We start from the raw sequence: 25,376 nt of genomic DNA, 5'->3' as shown, positions 1-25,376 counted from the left end.
TCAGTCATTCAGTCCAAAGACCCGCCTCAGTCCCTGGAACTTCTTCTTCTTCCCACTCCTGCCGTACGAGACGGACCGGCCTTGGGCATCAATAATTGGGTCCGTAGTGTTCGACATCGTACTTGCTTGACGGCCCTGGAAGCGCGGTCGGCGTGGGGCGATGCCATCGGAGCTCATTGGACGCTCTTCTTTTCCAATAGCCGGCGGGGGAGCGAGGGGCCATTCGGGTGTTGAGCGTCGCTGCAACTTAGGAGATCGTCTGCTTTGTGGGGAATTTTCTACTGCATCAAAGTCTTTGTCTTCGTCGATGGGAGTAAGTGGAAGTCCTAATTCGCGGTTGGGTTTTGTGGGTGGCATAGGAATGTCAGATGGTGCAGGCACAGGCGGAGCTGCTGCATCAGCTTCGGTTACAGTCGCCTTCTCAGTTGCCTTCTCGACCTTCTTCTTCCCTAAGCCAAAGAATCCACGCTTGGCCTTCGCTTTGCTACCGCCTTCGAATGAAGGTAGTGCTGGAGCATGCTTACTGTCTCGTAACGAGCCAGTAGCTAGGATTGCACCTTCGCTATTCGCCTTACCACTCGTTTGGCCATTAGTGACCCCATTCGTTGCTGGCCCTGATTTTGTAACAGGCGTAGACGGCGGCATAAGACTCTCGTTATCGGCTTCTTCCTCAAGATCTGTTGAGTCGCCGTCCTCCTCGCCTGCTTTCCGAGGAATTCCTCGTACAGGAGCCAAACCTGGCGGCAGTTTGTAGTCGTCCGCATCGTCAGAGTCAGAGTCAGCAAATCGGCTTTGGAAGCGTCGAGGCTTGTCATCGCCATCTTCATCGCTCGAGTCGGCGAAGCGGCTCTTGATGGGAGCTTTGACAGCTCTACCACGCTCCGCTTTTTGCTTTGGCTGCTTGTTGAAGGCAGGCATTTTCTTTGGTTGGGTAGGCGAGGGCGGCCCAGCATCCGGACTCTTGCTAGAGCGGAACCTCCCCATAGGTGATAACGATCTAATACTGAATTTGGAGTTTCTAATAGGCTCTGGAGTAGCCGGAATTGCCGAAGTAGGCCGCATCGACTTGCGCAACGCAGGGGTTGGAGAACCTGGGGGTGATATTGACCGTACTTGCTTGAGTGCGGGTGCACTTGCCCGCATTGTGGGCGCAGGTTCTTGTCTCATCGAACCACGCATTGTGTATCGGCCGCTCTGATTCCCTCTTCCTCTTGCGCGTGTTCGTTGAAAACTGCTCGCTGAAGCATCAGAATCGCTGTCATACGTTGGCGCTGCAGCAGCTTGCTTGGTGGCGGGCAGGCTCTGCGGCCTAGGCTTAGGAACCGGAGCTGCAGCTGGAATGTGTCTCTTTTGAAGCGCACCGCGAGGCGGTTTCGTGTCCATGGGCACCATACTATGGCGCGATGCAGCTAGACCCATGCTGGTAGAAGGGGCAAAATCATCTGAACGCATGCTCTTTCGCATCTGTGGTACCACCCGTGACGTCGGTTCGTTGGAAGCACGCATACTTGACCGCATTTGTGGCTCTGCTCGCGAAGTAGATGTGTTTGGCCCTGTACGCATAGTCTTCTTCATTTGAGTATCGGATGAAGGGCCTTGTCTGGGTGGTGGACCTTGTCGAGGTGCACCTCGCATCGTCTGCCTTGTCTGAGGTTCTGCAGCCTGAGTTGGCTGTGCTACCGCATTCTTCTTTAGCGCTGACTTGAGTGGCTTCGTAGGCGTTTGCGAGGCTGGTGGTGAAGTGAGTATTTGAGGCGATGTTTTAGCGACAACCTGGCGTTCTGTCCTTGGCTCCTCCTGCACAACAGGAGCTTGCATTACTCGAGCGACCACCTCCTCAGCGTGTGATCTTTGTTCAACAGGCGACTCTTTGTGCTGTGGCTGCTTCTGAGCCGTCGTGGCCCCACTCCAAGGCCGCCTGGTGGCGTCCCACTCTTGCGTGGGAGTAGTATCCGAGTCACTGTCGTCATCCGCAAATCTGTCCCTTTGGAGCTTCGATGTTGAACTTTCTGTTGTAGTTTCCGTCGCACTCCTGTTTGCATACTGAGAATGCATTAATCCCGAGGATGGGGGAATGACTGGTCTTTCGACCATGGCATCGATACTACCGAAGCCGCCTTCTGTATCGGTAAGGTCCTCATAGGCATCACTGTATATACTACTGTTATCATCGGTTGTGTCATCTTCTTCGGCGTGTGAGACAGGCTCTGGCTGTTGATGAACAGGGTCTACAGCTGGCGCAAACGGCGCCGCTTTCGATACGGTCTCGGTTGGGGCGATGCTTCTTTCAATATCATCAGGAGTCTCATCCGCCCAGCCTCCAGGTATCATCATACTTTGGAATTTGGGTTCAGGCCTCTCGTGCGGGCTTGGAGTAGCCGGAAGAAGTGCAATCTGTGGAACTTCAACGATACGTTCAAAAGCCGCGCCTGGAGTAGAAGATTTTTCGTCTAATTGGGTTGTCAAAGACTTTGGTTCGGGTATGAGTGGTTGCTGTGTCGATTGTTTTTCCTCGCCGTGCTTTTGTAAGCTAGAGTCATCGCTGGAGTCCGAGACGTAGCCGCTACCTTCAACTGAAGTAACCTCAGGTGGAAGTGGATCGTTTGTTACTCCCTTCTGAGCAAAGTCTTGAGCGAGAATGCTACCCACAACGTGGTCACTGGAAGAGTGTAAGGGCTCTCCAATGGAGCCTACGGATGCTGACATGGGCGTCGTCGATACCGTTTCAGTGACCTTTTCAGCTTCGTTGTCTTCTGTAGATCGTCGATCTCTATCCCGGATGCTGCTAAAGGATGGAAGTGCTGAGCGTGGCTTCATGAAATCTGTAAAATCATCCTCCTGTTCAGCAGCAGCTTGACTCCATTTTGACGCGCCTAAGCCTGCCGGAGAGGTGGGTGAATCGGCATCTGCGTTTGCAGTCGCGCCTGCGACGAATGGTTTCTCTTCGAAGCTGACCCTGAAGTTTCTTTTCTTTTTCGATCCATCCTCGGATGTCGTGTCAGAAGCCTCGCTCGCGGCCCCTCTAATCTGCAGGTGCCCATCCCCTGTTATCGGAGAGCTGCCGCGCCTAGAAACCGAAGGAGATGGTTTTAGCGCAGATTTTGCAGGAGATATCGACCGCGGTGGCGGTTGATGCTTCTCCCCGGCAAGTTCAATAGCAATAGGGGCGAAGTGAGCATTGCGCGGTGGACTTAACGACGATTGCCTATCGTGTCCTGTTCGAACGCTACCGCGACTCTGTCCTGCTACACTGTTTGTTGTTGTTGCGATGACAGGGGTTGCGAGGCGCGGGTAAGAGTTGTCTTGGCTTGCAGCAGACACGTGTGAGGCGACTTTGGTTGGAGTTTCATGTTCCACGCCCTGATCGACGTCGTCCAACCTTCGACCTGTATTCGCCAGCTCTGGAGGTTGAAAATCTGCGTCAGCAAAATCTTCTGAACTCCGTCTTTCTATAGTAGGACCAGAGCGAGGTTCTGGCGCAAAGTATTCTGCGGGCCGTGCCTCAGGCTCTCTTCTGTGCGTAGTTGTGTCCAATTGGGGAAGCACGACTTCTTCTCTTTTCTGCGGAGCCGGCGGCTCCTCTCGCACGTACTGTACATAGCGCCGAACAGGGCTCGGGGAGCGTCGACTGGGTTGCTGGGGAATCTGTTGTGGCTGATAGCCATCCCGTCGCTGTGCAACGTAGTGTTGACTTTGCGGCTCTGGCTCCTGTTGCAGCTCGCGATGACGAGCCATGGCGTCCTGCTTGTGGATGAAGGTTCGAGTTGAAGGGTCGTAAATAGCATTTGGCGAGTTTGGATCAACAGTACGCGGCGCCTGCTGCGTCGCTGGGGGCAAATAGGACCTTGACTGTACAGCTGAACCAGAGGGTTTCGCTCGCATGCTGCCACTTGACAATCGGAAGCCTTCCACTCCTTGCGAATACTGGTGCGTCTTGACAGGCTGATTCGCTGCATTTTGGACCGAATGCTGCGTGCTATGGCGGTCGTATTCGGAGATGCCGCCCGAGGTCTTGGGCCGTGACGTTGATGCCATGCGCTGGACGGCCTCTTGATTCACAACTGGCCCACCAAACCAGCCACGACCCGACGGTGGGGAGGGGTTTTGGTTCGACGTTGGCGTGCCTGGCGACATTGGGCGCGAGAAATTGACGGATCGCCCGGCCGCATCTTCTTCTTCAGAGACCTGAGCAAGGTGGCCAGTCGGTCGTTGCCCCCTTGCAGCAGCTGTGTTTTGCTCGCCTCTGTCCAGGCTCACGCCCCTACCTCCGCCCCTGGGGGTTGGTGAGCCGCCGCGATACGCAGGCTCTAAGCTGGACGCGCGGCGATGTACAGCGCCGCCTTGTTGCATGTTCTTGGGGACAGCAGGGACGGGTGGCGCATTGGGGTCGGCGGGACTCCCTCGACCGGGGGATGCTGCGCGGAATGAGCGCTCTGTCATAGAAGCTGTACTCGACTGTCGGCGCAACAGACCTGGCCTTGGGTTGCTGCCATTTGAAGAGGCTGAATTGCGGCGCACCATGCGCTTCGTGACCGTGTCGCCTACCAGTGTCGGCGTGGTAACGTGTGTGCGCAGGGCGGCAGCGGCAGCAGCGGATGAGAGAATCTCACTCGATTCGCGGTCTCTGACGAAGGCTTTGGTCGCGGCGAGCGAAGCTGATGCGCTTGGGGGCGCTCGCTGGGCCTGCATCGGGACAAATTGTTAGCATGGTGTCGTCGCAGTAAGCAGCGTCGCGAAAAGGACGCGAGCAAGCTTGCGCGCAGAGGAACATGGCACCCACCGGATTCGACGCTGCCCGTCGTCGTTTGCCGAACATGGTTGAATTAGATATTATCGCAGGTGCGACTGCGTGTGCATTTCGAGGGAATGTAGGGCCAAGGTGTGGTGGTGGTGGCCTTCGATATTGATTGATACAGGGATGGGATGATGTCACCCGTGCAAGCGGAACCGTGCGGCTTGAGCGACAGTGGGCAAACAGACAATGGGTGCAGGAGCACGCTGAAGAGCAATGCAACGTACAAGAAGGGAAATTCAGCAGGGCCTCGCGAGGAGGGAGGATGCGGATGGCGGATGTGCACCTGGGGTTGAGGTGCCTGCTAGCCAGCAAAACAAGTGACGATCGTCATCCATGCTTTGGCCAGCTAGTCGCATCGATGCGGAGCTTAGGGCCCCTGGATGCAAAGGCCAGACCAGCAAGCCTCACGCCAACGACTTGTCTACCATGGGAGAAACAAACTCAAACACCTCAACGTCTCATCTCGAACGCGCCTGTCTACCCGTTGACGAGTGGCCCAGGGCCTGTCATGTCATGGATACTCGGGACTAGAACACTTCCACACCCTCCTAACTCTTCACTCGTTGGCGCTCACTCTCACTCTCATTACGCGCCTAACCTCCTTGATACTGTGCATGAGCTGCCACCTTTTTGCATAGCGTAGTCGCACCGCTCTCTCGTGCAGTCGTCGTACAAAGACGTTGGTTGCATGCGGACAATGCAGACGAATTACATCCAACTAACCACTCCACATCCGACGCTATCTTCACGCCATATGACGTAGTCTCAGCAGCAGCCTTGCTAAAGAATGAGTCCAGTGAATGATTGGCGGTGCTCCACGGGACATTGTCAGCACGACTCTGACAACAACTATGGCTTCTGTTTACCATCATGAATGCATTTCCGGGCACATGGAAACGTTTTCCGCACTTCCCCGCACGTATGAACGTGATATAGTAACAAACAGCTGTACCTCACACACATGAATAAGAAATTGATGAACCCGCTCGTCAAATCTAAGACTCCTCTCACTTCTCGAGTCTGCATCTGATCGTCGCGAAGACTACTGTCTCAGTCTGGTAATTAGCAACATGCCATCCTCAGCTTCACAAGGCAACCTTCCACCGCTGCCATTACCACCAGGCATACACGAAAACTATGTGCATTGCCACTCAAACGGTCTCACATTCCACATACTCGAGGCTGGATATACATCACAGCGTAATAAGCCTCTTGTCATCCTCTGCCATGGATTTCCAGAGCTTGCCTTCTCTTGGAGAAAGGTGATGCTCCCTCTTGCCGAGGCGGGCTACTACGTTGTCGCATTTGACCAGCGAGGATATGGACGAACCACTGGCTGGGACAACTCGTCATTCATCAACACCAACATGGCTCAATTTGCTCTGACGAATGTTGTCCGGGATGTCGTCACGCTGGTCAATGCGCTGGGCTATCGAGAAGTCGAATGCATCGTGGGCCACGACTTTGGGGCAGTAACGGCCAGCAGGAGCGCCTTGATGCGTCCAGACCTGTTCAAAAGCGTCGTTATGATGAGCCATCCCTTCAAAAAAGCGCCTGCGACCCTCCCCTTCAACATAGCTCACGGTAACCACCAAGCGCCCACTCCGCCAGTCGACATTCAAGCTGAACTCGCGAGACTATCCGAGCCACGGAAACATTACAAATGGTAAAACAGTACCAGCGACGCGGCGAACCATTGGGCAAACCCCTCACAAGGCCTTCATGACTTTTTAAGAGGCTATCTTCACGTCAAGTCTGCGGCCTGGAAAGAAAATACCCCATACCCTCTCAAGGCCTGGACGGCCGACGAGGTCGCAAAGATGCCCTACTACTATGTTCTGCCCCTCAACAAGACAATGCCTGACACCATTGCTGATATGATGGCAACGGAAGACGCTTCTGCAACCAAACGCTGGATGTCCGACGAAGACCTCGCAGTCTACGTACAAGAATGGTCAAGGACTGGCTTCCAAGGCGGACTCAACTACTATCGCACCACCACCGATCCAGCGCTGATGAAAGATCTAGAGCTGTTCGCTGGCAAGAAGATCGAGTGCCCGAGTACTTTTATTTCAGGTGCTCAGGACTGGGGCAATTATCAGCAACCCGGGGCTATAGAAGCGTTCCCAGAGTCTTGTTCTGACTTTCGTGGAATCAAGTTCATCGATGGCGCGGGGCATTGGCCTCAGCAGGAGCAGCCAGAGAGGGTTGTAGAAGAGATCTTGGGGTTTCTCAAGGGGCTGTGAGGAGACTGCAAGATTCGGTTTCGATAGTTTCTCTCAAATATCCCAAGTCAGGCTACCACTTCCCTCATCAGAACGAACGGTAGTCGCCAGCATCCTACAGGAAGGCGTAATTCTATAATCTTCCATCTCCCATAATACTCCAGAGAAGAACTAGAAGCAGCATATCCAAGTACCTTGAACCCTGACTGCACTGGATTATGTGAGCACCTATTTCCACGCAAACGTCTGACTTGGGCCAAGATGACTATAACCTATTTCTACGACATTCACCCCACGTGATAGCAACCTTCACCTCGACATATTACACACCGAACATTCTAAAGTGGAGGTTCTAAGAATGAGGGCTGCAACATTGTATAAACACTCAGGTCGGGCGGCATTCTCAACCCACAATGCACTTTCACCGCCGCGCCCCATATGTCTCCCAACTTGTCCACTAGTTCTTCACGCGCTCCAATTGTATCTTTCACCGCAACCTTGCGTAGTATGTGCAATCAAATGCGGGAGAGCACCGTGCTCAACTTTCACTCAAACCCTCCACATAGCTACCCTGATTCGCGACGGGATGCAACAGACAGCCTCACTCTCACTCACGAAATGCCCTACTTGCTTCAACCGTCTAATAGTACCGCTAATTCCTCTAGCTCGCTCGACACGTCCCCTGACAGCATCCCGGTGTCGAGCTTGTTCACGGAAGGCTCTAGCTTACAAGCGAACGAACCCGCGCCTTATCAACGACCGCGCGTTGATACACTCGACCCATTGAACGACGCAGACAAGCAAGTCGCCGTGTCATTGACTGCACTTCCGAATATCACGCGCCCTGAACCTACCACAGACGAACAATCTCGACCAAGCTGGATTCAACGCACATGTTTACACTGGCTCACTGCATACCGTATCCTAATTTGCCTTACCTTCGTTGTCAACCTCGCTGTTCTCATTGCGTGGCTTCAGACAGAACTTCCACTCGCTGGGGTGCTACAAGCCACATCTGCCAACATCTTGGTCGCAATCGTAGGCCGCCAGGAAGACTTGATCAGTGCAAGCTTCTTCTTTGTAACAAAGACACCAGTAAGTTTACCTCTCTGGGCCCGGAAGTTCATCGCAGACTTCCACCACTATGGAGGACTTCACATTGGCAGTGCTTTCTCGGCATTGATGTGGTACTGCCTCTTCATCGCTATCAATACGTTGAATACTGTCGCAAAAGTAAACCGGGGCGAGATGAACCCATGGCTGTGGGCCGATATTACTACTTGCTACGCCTTTTTAGCTTTCATTCTGTTCATCTGCATCACCGCGCACCCGCGCCTCCGTGTGAAATTCCACAACACATTCGAGCACACGCACCGCTTCGGCGGCTGGGCCGCACTTCTCGTGCTCTGGGTCAATGCTGGCATTTGCACGAAGGCTCATGCGACTACCATATCACTCTACCAGAGCCCTTCGATATGGCTCCTCGCCGTATCAACATTCTTCATCATACTGCCCTGGTTGCGAATCCGCCGCGTCCCAGTACAAGCCGAAGCCATCTCGAGTCGCGCAGTCAAACTGACCTTCCGCTACGCAAACATGCCCCACATTTCGACCATGCGCTTCAGTACTTCTCCATTGATGGAGTGGCACGCGTTCGCCACGATTCCCAGCGCCGACGGTGCCGCAGCCCACATCATCATCAGCCAAGCAGGCGACTGGACAAAAAGCATCATCCAAAACCCACCGCGGGAGATATGGATCCGCCACCCTCCCACCGCCAACTTCCTCGCTGGCACTGCACTGTTCAATTCCGTTCTCCTCGTCGCGACGGGCGCGGGCATCGGACCCATGATCTCGCTCCTGCAATCGCCCGCTGTCGTGAAGATGAAGGCAGAGGGGAAACAGGTCAGGGTCATGTGGTGTGCGTATGATCCCGATGCATTGCACTGGGCATTTGTGCGCGAGTCTATCAAGGAAATAGACGCCATGCCTAAGATCTTCGACAGTAGACGGGGCAGACCTGACTTGGCTTTCGAGGCGAGGTACATGAAGCATCTGTGCGGTATCGAAGCGGTCTTTGTGGTCAGCAACAAGGTAGTTACGAATTCGGTTGTGAGGGAGATCAAGGCGCAGGGAGGCGCGGCGTATGGCGCGGTGTTTGACTCGTGAGCGGCCTCGATGCGTTGAGGTCCTTGCTCTTGTATATTTTGGGTTTGTGTTGTTGGATTCACGCTCTGTTGTCACATTATATGTTGCTGGCAGAAAGGGTATTTTGGGATGATGTATGGTGATATATACTTCGATGCGTTCGATCTAGAGTTGGATAATTCTAGGTTACCTCAGATGGGCTGGTGGAAGAAGTGGATGCATTCTTATCCATGAATTACATGAATCAGTGTTCTTATCGTTTTCATTACATGCTGAAGTGTTAGCTGCTACTTGTTGAGTGTTGAGTCCTCATCTATGTTTATAACATACTTGCATATCTACTAGGACACTGAACCGTTATTAAGTCAACTTTCTACTATTTCTCACCATCCTGCGTCGATTCAACTATTTTAGTTTTCAACAATGGTCAGGTCTGAGTCTCGAGGCTTTTTACCACCTAAGCACTAGGCACGTGCTAGACAAACAAGATAAGCAGAATACTGCTCTTTTAATTCGATCAGACATGACACGTAAGTTCGTCGTGAGAGTGGTCATGCAATAGAATACGTTGGAAAATCTGTTTTCTTTGGCAGTTAGGTATATATAATTTCCAATAATTACATTAGTACAGTTTAATATAAATCTTCCCCCCACCCCCTCTCCATCTCACTTGATCCCTGTAAACATGCTTCCAGGTGTATCTTACAACATGAGCCCAGCGATGACGCCTCCGATGACCACAATCGCTCCTTGGCTGGCGACTTTGCCAGCTGCGCCAGTGAACTGCGATGGGCTGCCTGTACCGGTCGCGCTTGCACCTCCAGCTCCAGCTCCAGTAGGAGTCGTCGTATTCGAGCCAGACCCTGCGCTGCTGACAATGACTGGCTTCGTTGCGTTACCGGCGTCGCATGAGGGGACTGCGACGGCAGAACGGTTGACCATTACATCTGCCGGTGTGGCAGAGGGGCAGCCAGGGGCCACGGTTATAGTTGTAGTTGGGGTGGCCGTGGAGTTTGCAGTGACCGTGGCATTTTGGCTGGTATACAGTCAGTGTATGAAGAGGTAGCGGAGTGACAGGACATACGCTGACGCAGTGCCAATGGCGAGGAGCACCGCACTGAGGGAGAAGGTCGACAATCTCATGATGGAAGGATGTAGGACGATTGATGGGTATTCAGAAGAAACAGTATGGTACTAGACAAAGGTACAAATTGCGTTAACGAGTGGAAAGCGTGCCTGTGAGCGAAACTCGGTTTTGCAGGACAAACACAGCGACTAATGTGACATCTATGTATGCAGCCACGACGCCCAAAACGTCGACTAGTGATTACCGTCCTTTCATGGCGGGCGGCATTCTTCCGGTGGAGGGAATCCTGAATGTGCCATAGACTGTGGCAAGATTAGCTGCACTTTCGCTGCGCTGCCTCCATTCGGCAGCAAGGCTTCCCGAATCCACAAGTCATGTCTAAGAAGGCCGTTTTCAAAAGGAGTAGGAGACCTCCGGGAACGGCGTCATGACGGTCTTACTCTATCAGATTTCAAGGGTCCAAGGCGGCACATAAAAACGGGTTGGACAGATTCCGGACTGTGAGCCCGCTGTGTGGAGGTGGAGACGGCAACTGCCACTGTCTAGTGTATTGTACACACACTTCAGCCTGGAATCTGTCGTAAAAACTAGTGATTAGTAGCACGCACAGTCGCATATTCCAGATGACGATGGGCGCCCTGCATGGTAGGTAATGGCCTGGACTTGTTCACACTTCCTTTCAGCCTCCCATAGGGTACCTAACCAAACAATGCAGCCTTGCTTCGATACTAGGTTTTGTACGTGAACAGCATAATTGTATATGGTGATGCAACCTGATTGACAAGTAGAAGATTCAAACAATACTGAGGGTCCCAGGTGTTGAGCCCCGCGCCGAACAAAGGAGCCGCAACCATCAGATTACCAGCATGCGGGTAAAACGAAACATCGGGCCAATCACCCGTCCCAATCTAAATATTACACAGATCTTAGGTCACAAGTCGCGAACTTCGCCATCCGGATGGACGACCAGCCAGCAACGTTAGTATTGCCCAAAAGAGCAAGATGCGCACCAGCGCGAAGACCTCAAAAACGCCGCCCAGCGCCTCAAAAGCTTCCATCACCATAACGGTAAGGCTGACAAAGAGAATAGGACTATTCCCCTGATCCAAAGACAGTACTATTGCTCAAAGTAACCTAGCCCCCCGACGTCATTATAAGCTTAACCGCTAGCGCATTCTTCGGATGGTGACGATTCCGTGGTACAAGGCGGAGCTAAGGTCCTAAGGCTGATGAGCAGCACACACTACTTCCTAACAAGGCGGTGGTGACAATTACATCGTTTCTCGATTGGGATGGGTCTTGGCCATTTGCGTACAGGTTGGACGCTTTATCCCGTCTAAGAGCAGCCTTAGCAGGCAGGCAACTTGCCTTCCCGTCATTCATACTATGTTGAACTAGGCGGAGGTTTCCTGAGCAGCGCCGGATGGGATGGTCTCCGTTCTTGGAGCCATTTGGGGGTGATGATCGCGTTCTAATTGCGGGAAGGAGGAGTTTGCGTGGAGAAGGTTAGTGAGATGATGGGCTGCGTGGTAAAGAGGGGGTACTGGTTTGATAAATCAAAGGCTGTATAAGAAGGGAAAGCGCCAGCACTAGGATTCTGCATTCAGCAGACAAACATATCCAGTCTTTCTCTACAAGTCTTCCATTTGCTCAAATCATCCTCTGTCAAGTTCATTCTTGCTCTTATCACTCCCGCAACAATGAAGTCTACCATCTTCTCCGTCGCTGCCCTCGCGGCTCTCAGCTCTGCTGCTCCCACCAAGCGCCAAAGCACTGGCCCTTCTGATGGTACGTCTGCCCTGCCATGCTACCCTCTATCAGCACATTGAAAACTAACACATCGCCAGGTGATATCCTCAACTATGCCCTTACCCTAGAGCATCTCGAGGACACCTTCTACCGCGATGCTCTGGCGAAGTTCTCCGCCGACGACTTCAAGTCCGCCGGCTTCGACGCCGACACATACGCAAAGATCCAGACCATCGCCGAAGACGAGAAGACGCATGTGTCCTTCCTCACCACCGCCTTGACCGCTGCTGGCGCCAAACCCGTTGCGGCATGCACATACGATTTCGGCTACAAGGACGTAGCTAGCTTCCTGGCCACCGCATCCGTGCTCGAGGGCGTCGGTGTCTCAGCCTATCTCGGTGCCGCCGCAGACATCATGTCGAAGACGTATCTCACCGCAGCGGGAAGCATCTTGACCGTCGAGGCGCGTCACTCCGCATACGTGCGCAAGACCATCGCCCAAGCGCCCTTCCCCGCGCCATTCGACAACCCCCTGTCGTACAACTCGGTTTACACGCTTGCTGCGCAGTTCATCAAGTCGTGCCCAGAGTCCAATGCTCCTCTGCCCGTCAAGGCGTTCCCTACCCTCACCGGTAGCTCGACCGACAAGATGATCAAGACTGGTAGCAAGGTCATGCTGGCCACCAAGGGCTACAAGGTTGATGGCACCGTGTACGCTGCCTTCATCACCGTTACCGGCCCCATGTTCGTGAATGCCACTGTTGTCGATGGCGGTTACGAGGTTGAGGTGCCCAAGGGTGTTGCGGGACAGAGCTACATTGTGCTTACGAGCTGCAACACTGCTGCTACTGACGACACCATCGTTGCTGGCCCCGCTGTCGTTGAGATCTCTGCCTAGATTGTTAGCAACTGTTCGTACACGTTGCCTGTAGGATGTAAATGAGCTTTTAGCAACGATTTGCGCAGTGTCGCAATGTAGATATACTATACTACCTAATTCCTAATCTCTCATGAATAATGCTCGCTCTTCTTTGCTGCCTCCCTCTCTTCGTGCTTTTCTTCTTCTTCTGACTATTCCACCTTTGTGATACACTGCCATAACCTCCTGATGCGTCACAACTGTGTAATACCGCGCTGCATTGGCCACTGGCACCGTGACCGCGACTTCCGACACCTAGGTCGAGAGCAACTCAGGGGATATCGGGCGGCGATCGACCATTTTCATAACTGCCGGCCCACATGACTGGGACAAGCTTGTTGAGATATTCCGGCTGGCATTCGATAGCGTACTTTCCACCAAATATAGTGCCCCATGAGTAGCCATACATACCAGACCAACCCCCTTTTCTATTCTGATTCAAGCCGAGGTGTCTGGGGGTATTCCGTCATGAATAATTATGGCCTCCAGAAACAATCGTTGCCTTTGCTTTCTGGATACCGCGAACTGTTTCCGCCCCCGAATTTGTCGTAGTAAATCACCATGCGGCTAGTTGGTTGGGCGACAAGATGAATTATCGGGCGGAGGTGAAGGTGACGAATTACCAATGGTCGCCTGTTCCTTGCTTCATCGTGACCCAAGGATGATGCGGGCATGACAATACGATACCATGTCCGCGCATCCATAACCGATGGGATAGAAGAGTGCGAAAAGGGTGTGTAGCCATTTATGATATCAAGCGTCGCCCCGGGTGAGTAAGAGGGCGAGGGAAGAGCTAGCAATCTCATAGAAGAAAGCGCAACCATAGAACTGACTAGACAATTGAGGACAAGGCACTTTAGGAAGTCCATATCAATCAGCCTGCCGAATCTAGTGAATTTCCAAAGTCGATCATCGGAAAGCCGCCCAGCAGCTACCAGACGGGATAGTGGGCCGGCGAAACCGTCTTACTTACCTACAAGACTGATTGTCGTTAATGAGCGTTTCTTGCTTTGCGTTCTATAGGGCAGCTTACCGACAATGGTGAGATGAGGCGAGCCTGCATCGCGAGACCTGGCGAATTCCGGATGGCGAGAAGAAAAAAACGATTCTCATTCACATATCGAATCGATGAGCGTCAGTTAATATCCAGGACGATAAAGGCGACCCGGGGCTGAAAGAAGTAAATACTCTGCATTCTCATATCATAATGCTGCACAATCTATCTTCAATGCTAAATAGGCTCAGAAAGAGTAACATGCCGCCTTCCAAAAGGGTGGACGATGCAAAACATGCCAGCCGAACCTTTCCCATATCATATACAAAGCCCAAATAAACTATATACCAACCTAAATATATCACAAGTGGGCCACTTCCGATTGATGGGCCAAAATGCCGCGAGCGCCTGAGAAACAAAAAACCGGCCTGCCCATGTACAAGTGCTCCCATATACAAATTCGAAGAGATCGATATGCGGTCCAGAAATCACCGCCAACATGTCAAAAAAATTGGTATGCCGCTAACGCCATGCTGTCATGCAGAATTCGTGCTCCATGTGTGTTGTTCGCTGAATCAGTCGAAAGAAGGTAGGGCTTGGCCGCCGCAATCTGGGATCTTCAAGCCAGGCTTCAGCTTGCGGTCGATGTCCATGAGGCCCCACTTGTCTTCCCATTCTTTGCCCTTGTCCTTCTCGTTGTACCGGACTTTCCACGGCTCGTCAAACGCTGAGAACCTACAGCCGAGTTAGTACCACAATATCAGGCCATTAAGAGAGTGCTCAACCTACCAGAAGTAATTCGTCTGGTTCTTCAAGCTCGGGCATATCCAGTCTTCCATGAACTGGTTCAGCTCGTCCAGTCCAGCAACTGAACCTGGAGTGCTACTGGTACATGACGGTGATTGACCGCAGTTCTTACCACCTCCAGTCGGCCATCCTACCTCGGCAATAACTTGCTTGATTTTAGAGTTGTCCTTGGTAAGAAGAACATCGTGGTCCTGCCAGAAGTTCCAGGTCCAGCTGGCCGCAGTTTTGACGTCGACGCCAGCAAAGAAGGGATGGACGTTGGACATGACATAGTCGACCTTGGTAGCCATTTCTGCAGTCCAGTTGTCGCCGAGATCTGCCATGGCGACAGGAAGTTTGCACTTGTGATCGGTGATGTTTTTGCGGAAGTCGGTGATGTGCCCCAGCAATTCTGTGGCATTCATGTCTTTGCGGTAGAGCACTTCGTTGCCTATGATGATGCCCTTGAAGTAATCGCAGCCATAGTCATCGAGGACCTTCCATGTTTGAGCAATCTGGCGTTCGGTCGTCGTGTCATTCTTGTCCAGCCACACGCCAAGCCAAATCTTCATTGTGTCTTTGATCTCTAAACGGTCAATGGCGTGAATCAGCATCTGCGTTTGGTTACAGTCGGTGCCGTACAACCTGACGGCGTTGGTAAGCTGTGACATGACAGCCATGTCTCGCGTGATGTTGTTCTGTGATGGCCCAACGTGCATGCAGTCCGGGTACTGCGCGTTCAGCGGGGTGTAGTCCATGCCAGGGAACACTTTGTGCAGGTCACCATTGTTCAAGAGTGCCTTGATCTCTGGGGAGTCCTTGCCGAGGTCGTTCTTGTTGTCTGAAGTGACATCGTCGGCAGAGGTGCCGCTTGTCTTCTTTTCGTTGCCACCGGTCTTGCCCAACATCGTCCCGAGGACGCCTCCAAGGATGGCACCAATTAGGACAACGCCGAGGATAGCGACGACAATCCACATGTGCTTTTTTCTTTTGCCTAAATCGTCATCCTCTTTAGGCCAGCGGGACTTTTCAGGAAGAAGCTCTCCGCTGCCGTTGGCAGTAGCCACGGGGTTGTAGTTGCCGTTTCCATCTCGAGTTGCTGCGTACGCAGTTCCGGCAGCGGCACCGGCGGCACCTGCTCCCACTACTCCACCGTTGATTGATGACCCGGGTGAGCTTTTGCGGCTGCCATCTCGTGAAGTTCCATGTCTGAAGGGTACGAAAGAGCGTCGTTTGTTCTGAGGAGCATTGGGATCCATGCCCCAGTCGTCATCGTCGGCAACTTCGTTGGGGTTGATGTGACCCATCTGCGGCGCGAGGTTCTGTGCGGAGGAGGAGTAGCGGTTGTAGGGAGTGTCTAAATAAGGGATTGGAGGTGCAGCACCCGATGCAGATGGAGTATTAGAGCCATAGGAGCGTTGCGAGTACATTGACCGAGTAGGCGTATCGTAGGCATACTGATCATGGAATGGCGTCGCGTTTGGAGTCTGTTCTGGCACGCCCATGGGCCGTCCACTGATGCCACCACCCGAGTGCTGGCTCAGGTTGTCTGACCCGGGTGTCGCGCCAGGCGTAGACAAGTCTGAGTAGTTGTTCGGGTCTGGGTATTGTTGCTGATTCTGGCTGTCCGAGTGCAGGCCTACAGGATGGCGATGTGCGGGCGGAGGCGGCGGGACGTCGCGGTTGGATCCATCTATGGGCGAAGATGCGAAATTGGCTTGGTCCCAGTGGTTTTGTGGTGGTGGTTGGTACGCCATTGCGATGAAATGTGCGAGAAATGCCCAGGACAGGCAGGGAACTAATTGCGGGCGACGCTGGAGGTCGAGTTCAACGGCAGGGCGCCGCGCTGTGGATTCGTTGTCTCTCGAGGCGGATTTTCGCTCGACGGGTATAGTGTTTGCGGATAGCGAGCGGGTGGTTTTCTTTGTTGCTCGTACCAAGGCAGTGCCCAACGAAGCGAGGGACTATACAAGACAACACCAGCTCGCAACGTATGCAGAGGCCGAGAGGTGGTGGTGGTGGTGAAGGGTGTTTTGCAGGTTGTGCAAGTGAATAGCCCGGTAGGACGGCTGGTGTGACAGAGGCTGATTGCTGGGGGGCCCACACTCCGGGTTGCCGCTAGCGCCCCCTAGCAACCAAATGACGTCCCGCCAACCGGCCGACTCCAGCCTCTCAACAAGGCAGCGCGCACATTTAACCAAGATAGATAACGACTAGGTTGCCCATCCATGTTTCGCGCCATGCCTCCAGCCTGTTTGATGCCCTTTCACCCACTGGCATCTCCTCTTTCCTCGCGCTCAGTATTTGTTTATTCACTCAGGTTGGGTGCTCCTGCCTTGCGCAACCCAATGCGGCAGCGGCGGTGCACGCTTACGCCCGCCTTCTGAAAACGGCAGCCACGCGAGGGCTTGGCAATCCTGCCTCAATGGTAAAAGCATCGTGAGGCCCAGTATTAATCTGTTGTAGTATAATCTCTTAGATAAGTATCATGCTGCGACACTTGGATCAAGCCGACCTGTTCCTCTCTCCATCTCTTGCTCTCTGATTGCCATGCACGACCACTCAGTCCATGTTGGCACAGTTCCGCCTGTCTGGTCCCTCGCTGTCTATTCCTGGCCTTGTGCGACACAGCCATCCGTCCTCCCGACCGTAAACGGCCGCAACACGAATCACTCGCCTTTTGCAAACGGCACCATCTCGGCCATGGTAGCAATTGCCTTGCGCGTCCATTTCTTCTCTTTTTGCATATTTTCTTTTTCCACATCTCCCATTATCTTCAAGTCATCGATTCGCCTTCTGTGCGACGTCGATTTGCCCATGTCGACACCGGACTGCAGTGGTGAAACACGATTCAACAGATCGACGTCGGACCCGCGTTATTGAGACATGCAGTGCGCCCCCCCTCCTTGCGGTGTACGTTGCCCTGCATCCTCGCGCAGATCGCCTGTCACATGCGCCATCAAAGCATGAAAGCAACGCCGTGCATCTTCAAGTAGTACTGCTAAAATAAATGTGCAAGCCAAGTTGGTCATGGCCAGCTTGGTCAAGAGGATTGTTACATAGACGAACTTCTTCTTCTCCACAAAAGCGGCTATCGAACTGCACGAGCTTCTGGTCTCAATGGGCCAAATCCAACACGAAGAAGGAAGGTGCCCCTTTATTGCGCCAGGCCACCCTACAATGATTACCGCATTCAGGCGACCCATAATATCCTTACTTATCTCTAGCCTTGGCAACCATATCGTCTACAATATAGCCTCTATCATAGATAGTGTCTTTCCTGAGTCTTCAATAGATAATACGAATATCGGAACGAGAGCTAAGTTCAGCTTACTCGATGACTCGATGACTCGATGACTCCCACCCTGTGATTTTAACATTCACCGGTCTACTACAGAACCTACGGTTTGCACAACATTTTGTTCTCCCCAGTGTCCTAGATCATACGAATATGAGAAATAGTATAATCCTAATTAGAGGTTTGACCCTCGGTAAACGGCATCTTGGTGTCATTTGTACAACTCAATTCTTGTAACCTTTCTCGTACTTCGCTTCAGCCAATCGTAAAGACACTCCATCATGACTAAAAGTCACTTTTCTGTCGCCGCTCTCCACCGCATCCGATCAATCGCGCTATGCCTCCCATACAGCCTCAACACCCCACGAGTATGAGCTCGCCAGAACCCTCGCGCACGACCACGATATCTACATCTTACTCGGTGTCTCGCCCCTCACCAACAGTACCCAGACAGCCGGGGTACTGGAATGCTAGTCACGCCTCTGCCGATCGATATCTGGTTTGAAGACTTCATTATAACAACCATAAAGATTGATGAACATGTTCCCCAACACACAAGACTAACATCTTGCCACCAAGCAAGGAGTTCACTCTTGGGTCAACATTCCTCAGTGTTTTGTCCGTTTCGTTTAGACATGAGGTTCCATTATCAGGGATGAGAGTGGCCGTCGATTGGCTGGTGTTGCATCGTTGACATAGCGTAACCCAGTGAGCGCCGGTAGAGCCGAAAAGTCTGCTTCAACCTCATCCTCGCGGATCCCGAACATTTGCCTAAGGGCCCTATCTGGAGACTCTCCCCCAAGAGAGTGCGAAACGGAAAGGTGCTCTAGATTAGGAGCCATGGCAAGCAGCACGCCACACAAAGGCCGTGCAAAGCTAACTTTGAGCTCTACTCTCCAGTGATTTTTCACTGCGATAGTGAACGGAGTTTCGTCGATGACGTGTTTAGCCTTTGCTAGAAGGTGCGGCGGAGGGGGTCCCAGTGGCTTGCTAGACCAGATCTGATCCTCTGCAGCTTTTTCGCTTTTGAAATACAGTTTTTCATGTGGCGGAAGCCCCATGCGTAGCCGCCGTATCGCTTTTCCTAACTCTGGTCGACGCAGTAGGAGTCGGACGAGACTCTCTATCGAGCCTGCGCTATCGAAGCCACCAAGGACTATGGTGTGGAGGAGTGCCTCTTGCGCGACGGGACGCAACTTCTTACAGGTCCTCGACAGAGTGACTAGGTCGGCGGCATCGGTCACGAAGATGGTCCTTTCTCGGCCGTCGAAGCGCTCTTCTTTTTCCATCCAAGGAAAGTCGACGCGTAGGTATCCAGCAATCTTCAATAAGAGCTCATTAGGAAGAGCCGTCAATCTCGAATCCTTCCCTAGTGTTGGCTGATAACGAGCGATCTCGCCCAAGTCGCCAGATAAGGTAAGTTTAGCAAAAGAACCAGCGACGCCTGAATCGACTTTCTGATGCTTGTAATGGTAGTTTGAGTTGCTCATAGTTATAGTGTCCTAGGAATCTTTGCAGTGCGTAGTATCCTAGGCCTGAACTACCGTCCGCTAGCTATCTAGGCAGGTCCTCGTGGGTCTCAAGTGTTCGCGGCAAAGACTCTACCAATTGCTTCTCAACGTAGAGTGTCAAAACCAGAGTAGTGAATGTCAATGTGTCGCAGTAGAGTGTACAAATGGGCGAGTCGAAGTGAGGGGAAGGCAAAGGCTAAAGAAGGGCTCAGCCGCACTTTCCCCAAGACCCTAGTCTTGGCAAACATGCATTTCATCCTACAGAATTAACATTACAGACTTTTAAGTAGATCTTAAGAGACTGAAGCACAGCTTTCATTGGAAATGGATTTTTGGACTATGAAATTGAAATTGGTTGACAAAACACCTATTGACTCAGGGGGGTTCAAGAGCTGCCTGATTGTCTTCGCTCCCTCATGGTATTAGAAATGAGAAATTTCAATCAGAATCCATGTTTGACGACTATTAGATCTACCCATTCTAGAAATCTTCAGGTAATCACAAACATCTCCAGATTTAGGCTTCACGATTTATGAACAATCGTTAACTATGCTCAAATCTACTTTCGCTCCATAGATCAGGATCTACTGTTCTAATCTTTTCAAGTGAGTTAGTATTTGTATTTCTTTCTTAGAGTAATAAATTCATGAATTGTATCTACTATGAACTATACATAAATCCTAACGGGGTTTACAGCATGCCGTAGAAATGACTGATTTGCATTGAGCTTGACGATTTTGTACCCCAACGAAGGCGCCCCAACGCACAAACTGAGCGACTCGGAAGCGTCTGGTATGGCGTTAGATGTAGAACTGAATGCCGAAGCCAGGTACTTGGTAACTATTGCGATCGCATATGCGAACACTCGATCGTGCAGCGACTGTACTCAAGCGAATCATGCTTGTGAGTACTTCCCGCTATCCTAATGATTATGTTAGCAGGCACCGGTATATGAGTTCTTTGCACTGACCCATCGCGGAAATGGAGTGAACGTATGCATTTCCCCATTGACTTCCAAAGTGCCTTCAAATCTGCTTAGTACCACTCCTGGATAGATTTGAATTTCACAGGACAACCAGGTCATGTTATCCATTATGTGGCGAATACTGTCAATACTGAAGTGTAGTCGTCTGAGAAGGACAAGTAGTTCTAGCCAAGATATCAGGTATTGCCTGTCGCGATCGTAAGAACAACGATAGCTATGCTTCGATAAAGTAGCTTGCACGCTTGTTTCAAGCATCTCATCGATATGCATGAGAAAAGGTTCGATGTCGGCTGTCCTTCCTGGGGGTGTGGAGCACGTAAGTACATACTCTGTTATCTCATACAATATCCACAAGCGCGGTTCGAAAGGAGGATAGAAATACGTGAAGCCACAGTTTCGGATGATGCCCGACATTGTCTGCAAGCAGCGATGGAAATACGCTTCTTCTGACAATGATCGCGGGCTTTGCGGCATGCACGTCCAGTCTATCCAAATATACGACCATGTTTGCGATTCAAGTTCAGCTTGATGAAGACGCAGATACTGTCCGTCTGGGTCAGGGTGCTCCTGCGTGCGCCAGAAATGGCTGACGAAGAAGCAATCGACTCGCAAAACAAAGCCCCGCGCAGCAGGTAGGAGAATATAGTCGTCTAGTTCATCGCGGGACCATTTTTTCATGTGTCTTTGCGCCATGAAAGCGCTGCGTCGTTGGAAAAACCAGAACATTAAAGGTTTCCCAGCTTGAGCAAGGAAGTGGTCTAAGGAATGGTATTCCTGTAATATGGACCCGGGAAAGTCTTTGGGGACGACTTGGTCGTATGTAGCGATATCGTCCCAAGCGGCTATGCTCCGACGAACAAGTGAGTTCCATGCGACGAGATAGGGCGGTGGTGCGCACGATGAAGCGACTGAGGAGTTTGGCATTGCAAGTGGAGACATAATGATGCCTCGAAGTCAGGCTGGCATTCGCGATACTGACATTCGTCCCATTGCTCACGACAGTCAGTCCGTTTTGTGGACGGTCAGAGTATACCGGTCAAGCTTCAGTACGTGGCTTTTGCTCATTGGACAAGGAAGGCAGTTGGAGCCTGGTGGGGTGGGGTTGTTGCATTTGACTTCACTTCGACTAGAATTGCTTCTTCGCAGTTTTGGTGCAATGATGCAGGAAATGTAGTCAAACAGGACTTTACGTAGAATGTATGAAGCCTGTAAATAATTGCTATATATCTATAGTTGTGAGAGAGAACTTATGACGGGAACTGCAAAGCGGAGGGGTACACTCGCTTACACACTCAGTTTCCGGTTTCTACAAGCCGCGTGACTTTGATCTCACGGTCATCTACTATGGGATGGGGAAAGAAAGTCGAAGAAGTGCCTATACTTAGCAAAGCCCTGCTAAGCTATTGCTGAATTAGAGGTATACTTTAAATGCGGAGATATCCGTAAGTCAACTATATCCTTCCAAGATTTGCTGCAATACATTTTGGGCTAACGGTTAACAAAAGCATTAAATATTTATTTTTCGCTCTCAATAACTGCTAATTACCCTAACACTTTCACAGGGTGATATCTACCTGACGCATCGAATGACTGCTCACGCCTTTGTGATCCTCAACAAGGTTGTATCAACTCTTCATGTCTGCATAGCTGTACCACACATGCGAAAAAACTCACAAGTCTTTGTTCAAGCCAAAATTGGCCTTTAGGTTGCTGAATGCATACGGATTACATTATTCAACTAATCAACTACCCTATCATCGTCACTTATCTCCCTATCTTTCAAACAACTACTCGTTGACGCAGAAGTAGCTGCTCAGCTTATCCTCGAAGTTTCTGGTAGAACCGGTAGGCCCATTGACGGGCGTCTTGGACAAATCAGCGACACCAGGATGTCCGACGTGGAAGAAATCGGCACTCGTGTCGCAATTGGGGTTCCTATGTTGAACATGAGCCACACATGACATTCAGAACACCGGCCCGTTGCACGATATGGTTCACTTACACGAAAAAGTAGCAGAAGCTACCTTTGTCAGGGCCTGCCGCGCTGACCAAGTCGTTGAGATCGGCGGCGAGTGGAACGCACTGGCTCGGAGCCGAGGGGATGTGAACGCAGTAGCCAGTGAACCCGCGATCATTACAGAGGTATACCCCGGTTGTGGCGCGCTTATCGGCGTTGTCTGCCACTGGGGCAGCGAGGGCGACCGTAGCGGAGAGTGCTGCGATAGTTGCGGAGAGCTTCATCTTGTGGGGAAGAGCGTTGAATAGGTAAGTGGATTCTGAGGTGCTTGTGGTTAGGGTATGAGCATGAGATACTCTTTGGTTTTCCAGGTCACTGCAGCCTTTATAATTCTCTTGAATCGCCTCTCACATAGCTCGCAGGAATTATTTCGACGTCTATCAGGTTCACGAAACGCCCCATACCCGTGACATGGGCAAGGCTGGGATACACCGCTAGTGTTGCATGACATTAGATATAACCACATGAAGCTCTTCTTCGTGAAGATCTTTGTTACCTTCCTACCATAGTCCTAGTAACACGATTATTTTAAGGTGCTGATCCATTGCAGAGGGCGCAGCTTCGTACCGGCGCATATCGCCCGATCGCCTAACCTTAGTGGTAAGTAGTTTGAACAATAGGTTTGTCATCTAGTAGTACTTGCTGACCTTTTGCTACTCATTGCGTTGGTAGTTAGTGTTTGTGGTCAAGGGACCGGCTGAGTGTGATCGTAATGGTGCTTAGCTTATGCATCAGCAATATACCCGATATTGTCGGATGATGATTCAGCATCCGTATTCTCTAACAATCACGAGGTACACCAATCTTTCTGTCGCTAACAGAATCTTTGGGTACCATTGCTGTGCTGACCAAGGTGGCAACTGCTATCTCGAAACAATGGATATTTTTTTGCTGGCAACTATCTCTTCCCCCTTCGGGCCTCAATAGCTCATGTTCATGCAATGCATACTAATACAGAGACACTTCTACGCTTTTCTTGTGGACACTCTCGCATCGTTGTCTATTATTAGAATTGCTGTTTTGAGACTCTGGTTGTAAGACTTCTAGATTCAAGGGCCACGTACTTCTTTGCTCATTTTTGACTTTTCTCAAGGAAGAGCTTCTGACCTAAACTTCAAGCGAGCGCTACTCATACCTCTCAACCGGCTTCACGAGCTTCCTGAAGTTGTCGTCATCGCAGAGTCACTCTTATTGAGTTCGCACTGGGCGAGCTGACCTCGACCTCGACCGCCACACGTGCGTTAATGTCCAATAGCTGTGCTCTTTGGAAACCCTTCCGGTCGTAACATGCACACCTCCTCGAATCGCGTGTCTCGTCTTGACGCGAGCACACGCAGTCACCCGACTACGCGCGGGGTTCGTGGAGCTGAGGCGCGTTGCCGCGTCGCTTGTCAAACGCCACGCGATAATGTGACTGAACATGGAGAACAATGCGAGAAATACGGGACCTCAAACCAACCTTCTGTCCTAGCTGGTGGGGAAGTGAGGGGTTTGCACTACGATGCAACTTCCTTCCCTACGTCGTTGACTTGCCTTAGATAGCAGAAGATCGAGCTTCACAGATATCTCACTAAGTTTATATACCCACTTCTTACCCAGTATAGCTCCCGCAGACTCATCATTCGAGGCTCAGCACAGCATCCATCATGCCGACCGACCTCAAGCAGGACGCTCCTCCCGTGCCGCCCACTGGCGGGCCTTGCTGGATTGAAATCATGTCTGCGGAGCCGCAGAAGCTGAAGGTACAGATACATTTTGACTCCACACATGGTCACTAACTCACTCGGACAGGATTTCTATGCTGCATTGTTCCCCGCCTGGAAATTCCATGCCGCTGAGGAGGCTGGAATGGAGGGAATTGTGCAATTCACATTTCAACAGCCTTCTGGTGTGTCGAACTCTTCCCATGTCTGGATCCATCCAGGAACGAGAACGGAGTTAGAGTCTAACATTACAGGTCTCTCTAGCGGCATCGTCAAGCTTCCCGATGGCTGTGCCAAGCCAGGTGAGCAGCCCATGGGTATCGGATCCACGGTGTACTACTTCGTCGATTCCATCGATAAGGTACGTTCCCGTTCTTCTCCACAAATAGCAAACATGAATGTACCGCCCCACACAACGCGTTGAGCAATAACGGGGCTTGGGCGTGCAAAGTGTGGGGATGGACGATGATCTACCGCAAGTACAATGTTGCCGAGACATGGAGGAGCGAGTCTTGACAATATTTAGTTGCGGGGGTGGATTAGCATCTGGAAGACGCGTTTGTTGGTACATGTCTGGCTGACTCGACGGTTGCGCAGATCGAGACCGATATTGTGAGACTCGGCGGCGTCAAGGTCCTAGACAAGAGGCCGGAGAGGGATCATGGTTGGTTCGCAAACTTCAAGGATCCAGAGGGGAACCGATTCGGCACTTTCGAGGCCAATTGGGCTGCCTTGGGCGAGAAGAAGTAAGTTCGTAAGGTTTGCGCACTACGAAGGTACAGCAACATGGTGTGATACTCGTCAGGGTATTTCGGATGGTTGAGATGTCAATGTGTCCGGAGTCGTCCGTTGAGCTGAAGAGTGAATTTTCAGGCAGTTGGGTCGGCATGGAACGTGCAGCAGTGCGGAAAGTCGCCGCCTAGTCTTAACTAGGATATAGTTTCCCAACTGTGCAGTCGGTCCGTACCGGCCGGATAATTCAAGAATGAAGAATTGAGTTTATAGATGACCCTATGGGTTGTTTCTACTTGCATTTTTGAAACTCACATGTAAGTTGAATCACATCTTAGCTGTTGGGATCGCTCCGTCGTAGAATCCACGCCGTCTCCGTTCTTCGGCTTCATCTGGCCAGACCCTGCCAAGCTTCGGCTGATAAACC

The 25,376-nt window shown here is 51.6% G+C and overlaps 12 protein-coding genes across 12 annotated transcripts; 5 read left to right on the top strand and 7 right to left on the bottom strand.

Annotated features, from left to right (window-relative positions):
* On the bottom strand, window positions 1-5,090 carry K460DRAFT_348411 (uncharacterized protein; the record flags this gene model as incomplete). The annotated part of the gene is made up of 2 exons (XM_040931384.1): window positions 4,781-5,090; window positions 1-4,683 (listed from the first exon to the last, which is right to left on the bottom strand). Exons 1-2 carry the CDS (start codon window positions 4,814-4,816, stop codon window positions 1-3), a joined length of 4,719 nt encoding a protein of 1,572 aa, XP_040782779.1. The 5' UTR covers window positions 4,817-5,090.
* Window positions 5,091-5,865: 775 nt separating this feature from the next.
* Window positions 5,866-7,227, top strand: K460DRAFT_389808 (alpha/beta-hydrolase; the record flags this gene model as incomplete). Its single annotated transcript, XM_040935752.1, has 2 exons — window positions 5,866-6,379; window positions 6,512-7,227. 2 exons carry the CDS (start codon window positions 5,866-5,868, stop codon window positions 7,039-7,041), a joined length of 1,044 nt encoding a protein of 347 aa, XP_040782778.1. The 3' UTR covers window positions 7,042-7,227.
* A 231-nt stretch (window positions 7,228-7,458) lies between these two features.
* K460DRAFT_389807 (uncharacterized protein) lies at window positions 7,459-9,369 on the top strand (the record flags this gene model as incomplete). Its single annotated transcript, XM_040935751.1, has 2 exons — window positions 7,459-7,525; window positions 7,880-9,369. The coding sequence occupies 2 exons, from the start codon at window positions 7,459-7,461 to the stop codon at window positions 9,187-9,189; spliced, it is 1,377 nt and encodes a 458-aa protein (XP_040782777.1). The 3' UTR covers window positions 9,190-9,369.
* Window positions 9,370-9,870: 501 nt separating this feature from the next.
* On the bottom strand, window positions 9,871-10,311 carry K460DRAFT_359920 (uncharacterized protein; the record flags this gene model as incomplete). The annotated part of the gene is made up of 2 exons (XM_040932229.1): window positions 9,871-10,204; window positions 10,253-10,311. The coding sequence occupies 2 exons, from the start codon at window positions 10,309-10,311 to the stop codon at window positions 9,871-9,873; spliced, it is 393 nt and encodes a 130-aa protein (XP_040782776.1).
* Window positions 10,312-11,575: 1,264 nt separating this feature from the next.
* Window positions 11,576-12,902, top strand: K460DRAFT_399207 (uncharacterized protein; the record flags this gene model as incomplete). The annotated part of the gene is made up of 2 exons (XM_040936231.1): window positions 11,576-12,043; window positions 12,103-12,902. Exons 1-2 carry the CDS (start codon window positions 11,956-11,958, stop codon window positions 12,900-12,902), a joined length of 888 nt encoding a protein of 295 aa, XP_040782775.1. The 5' UTR covers window positions 11,576-11,955.
* A 249-nt stretch (window positions 12,903-13,151) lies between these two features.
* K460DRAFT_204967 (uncharacterized protein) lies at window positions 13,152-13,905 on the bottom strand. The gene has a single exon (XM_040927219.1). The coding sequence runs from the start codon at window positions 13,790-13,792 to the stop codon at window positions 13,400-13,402; it is 393 nt and encodes a 130-aa protein (XP_040782774.1). The 5' UTR covers window positions 13,793-13,905; the 3' UTR covers window positions 13,152-13,399.
* A 204-nt stretch (window positions 13,906-14,109) lies between these two features.
* K460DRAFT_371421 (glycoside hydrolase family 17 protein) lies at window positions 14,110-16,606 on the bottom strand. Its single transcript, XM_040934351.1, has 2 exons — window positions 14,707-16,606; window positions 14,110-14,652 (listed from the first exon to the last, which is right to left on the bottom strand). Exons 1-2 carry the CDS (start codon window positions 16,458-16,460, stop codon window positions 14,493-14,495), a joined length of 1,914 nt encoding a protein of 637 aa, XP_040782773.1. The 5' UTR covers window positions 16,461-16,606; the 3' UTR covers window positions 14,110-14,492.
* Window positions 16,607-17,134: 528 nt separating this feature from the next.
* Window positions 17,135-17,705, top strand: K460DRAFT_204953 (uncharacterized protein). The gene has a single exon (XM_040927218.1). The coding sequence runs from the start codon at window positions 17,254-17,256 to the stop codon at window positions 17,584-17,586; it is 333 nt and encodes a 110-aa protein (XP_040782772.1). The 5' UTR covers window positions 17,135-17,253; the 3' UTR covers window positions 17,587-17,705.
* A 925-nt stretch (window positions 17,706-18,630) lies between these two features.
* K460DRAFT_410809 (uncharacterized protein) lies at window positions 18,631-19,491 on the bottom strand (the record flags this gene model as incomplete). Its single annotated transcript, XM_040937419.1, has 1 exon — window positions 18,631-19,491. The coding sequence occupies one exon, from the start codon at window positions 19,489-19,491 to the stop codon at window positions 18,631-18,633; it is 861 nt and encodes a 286-aa protein (XP_040782771.1).
* Window positions 19,492-20,165: 674 nt separating this feature from the next.
* K460DRAFT_421197 (uncharacterized protein) lies at window positions 20,166-21,468 on the bottom strand. Its single transcript, XM_040938127.1, has 2 exons — window positions 20,483-21,468; window positions 20,166-20,434 (listed from the first exon to the last, which is right to left on the bottom strand). Exons 1-2 carry the CDS (start codon window positions 21,434-21,436, stop codon window positions 20,408-20,410), a joined length of 981 nt encoding a protein of 326 aa, XP_040782770.1. The 5' UTR covers window positions 21,437-21,468; the 3' UTR covers window positions 20,166-20,407.
* A 764-nt stretch (window positions 21,469-22,232) lies between these two features.
* Window positions 22,233-23,050, bottom strand: K460DRAFT_421196 (uncharacterized protein). Its single transcript, XM_040938126.1, has 2 exons — window positions 22,500-23,050; window positions 22,233-22,432 (listed from the first exon to the last, which is right to left on the bottom strand). Exons 1-2 carry the CDS (start codon window positions 22,736-22,738, stop codon window positions 22,285-22,287), a joined length of 387 nt encoding a protein of 128 aa, XP_040782769.1. The 5' UTR covers window positions 22,739-23,050; the 3' UTR covers window positions 22,233-22,284.
* A 1,110-nt stretch (window positions 23,051-24,160) lies between these two features.
* K460DRAFT_421195 (uncharacterized protein) lies at window positions 24,161-25,166 on the top strand (the record flags this gene model as incomplete). The annotated part of the gene is made up of 3 exons (XM_040938125.1): window positions 24,161-24,256; window positions 24,306-24,578; window positions 24,815-25,166. The coding sequence occupies 3 exons, from the start codon at window positions 24,161-24,163 to the stop codon at window positions 24,965-24,967; spliced, it is 522 nt and encodes a 173-aa protein (XP_040782768.1). The 3' UTR covers window positions 24,968-25,166.
* Window positions 25,167-25,376: the final 210 nt, after the last annotated feature.

This window comes from Cucurbitaria berberidis (assembly GCF_010015615.1).
Source record: "Cucurbitaria berberidis CBS 394.84 unplaced genomic scaffold K460scaffold_7, whole genome shotgun sequence".
Lineage (NCBI taxonomy): Eukaryota > Fungi > Ascomycota > Dothideomycetes > Pleosporales > Cucurbitariaceae > Cucurbitaria > Cucurbitaria berberidis.
The sequence above is the reverse complement of the archived record's forward strand: the minus strand, read 5'-3'. Positions and strand labels throughout refer to the sequence as shown.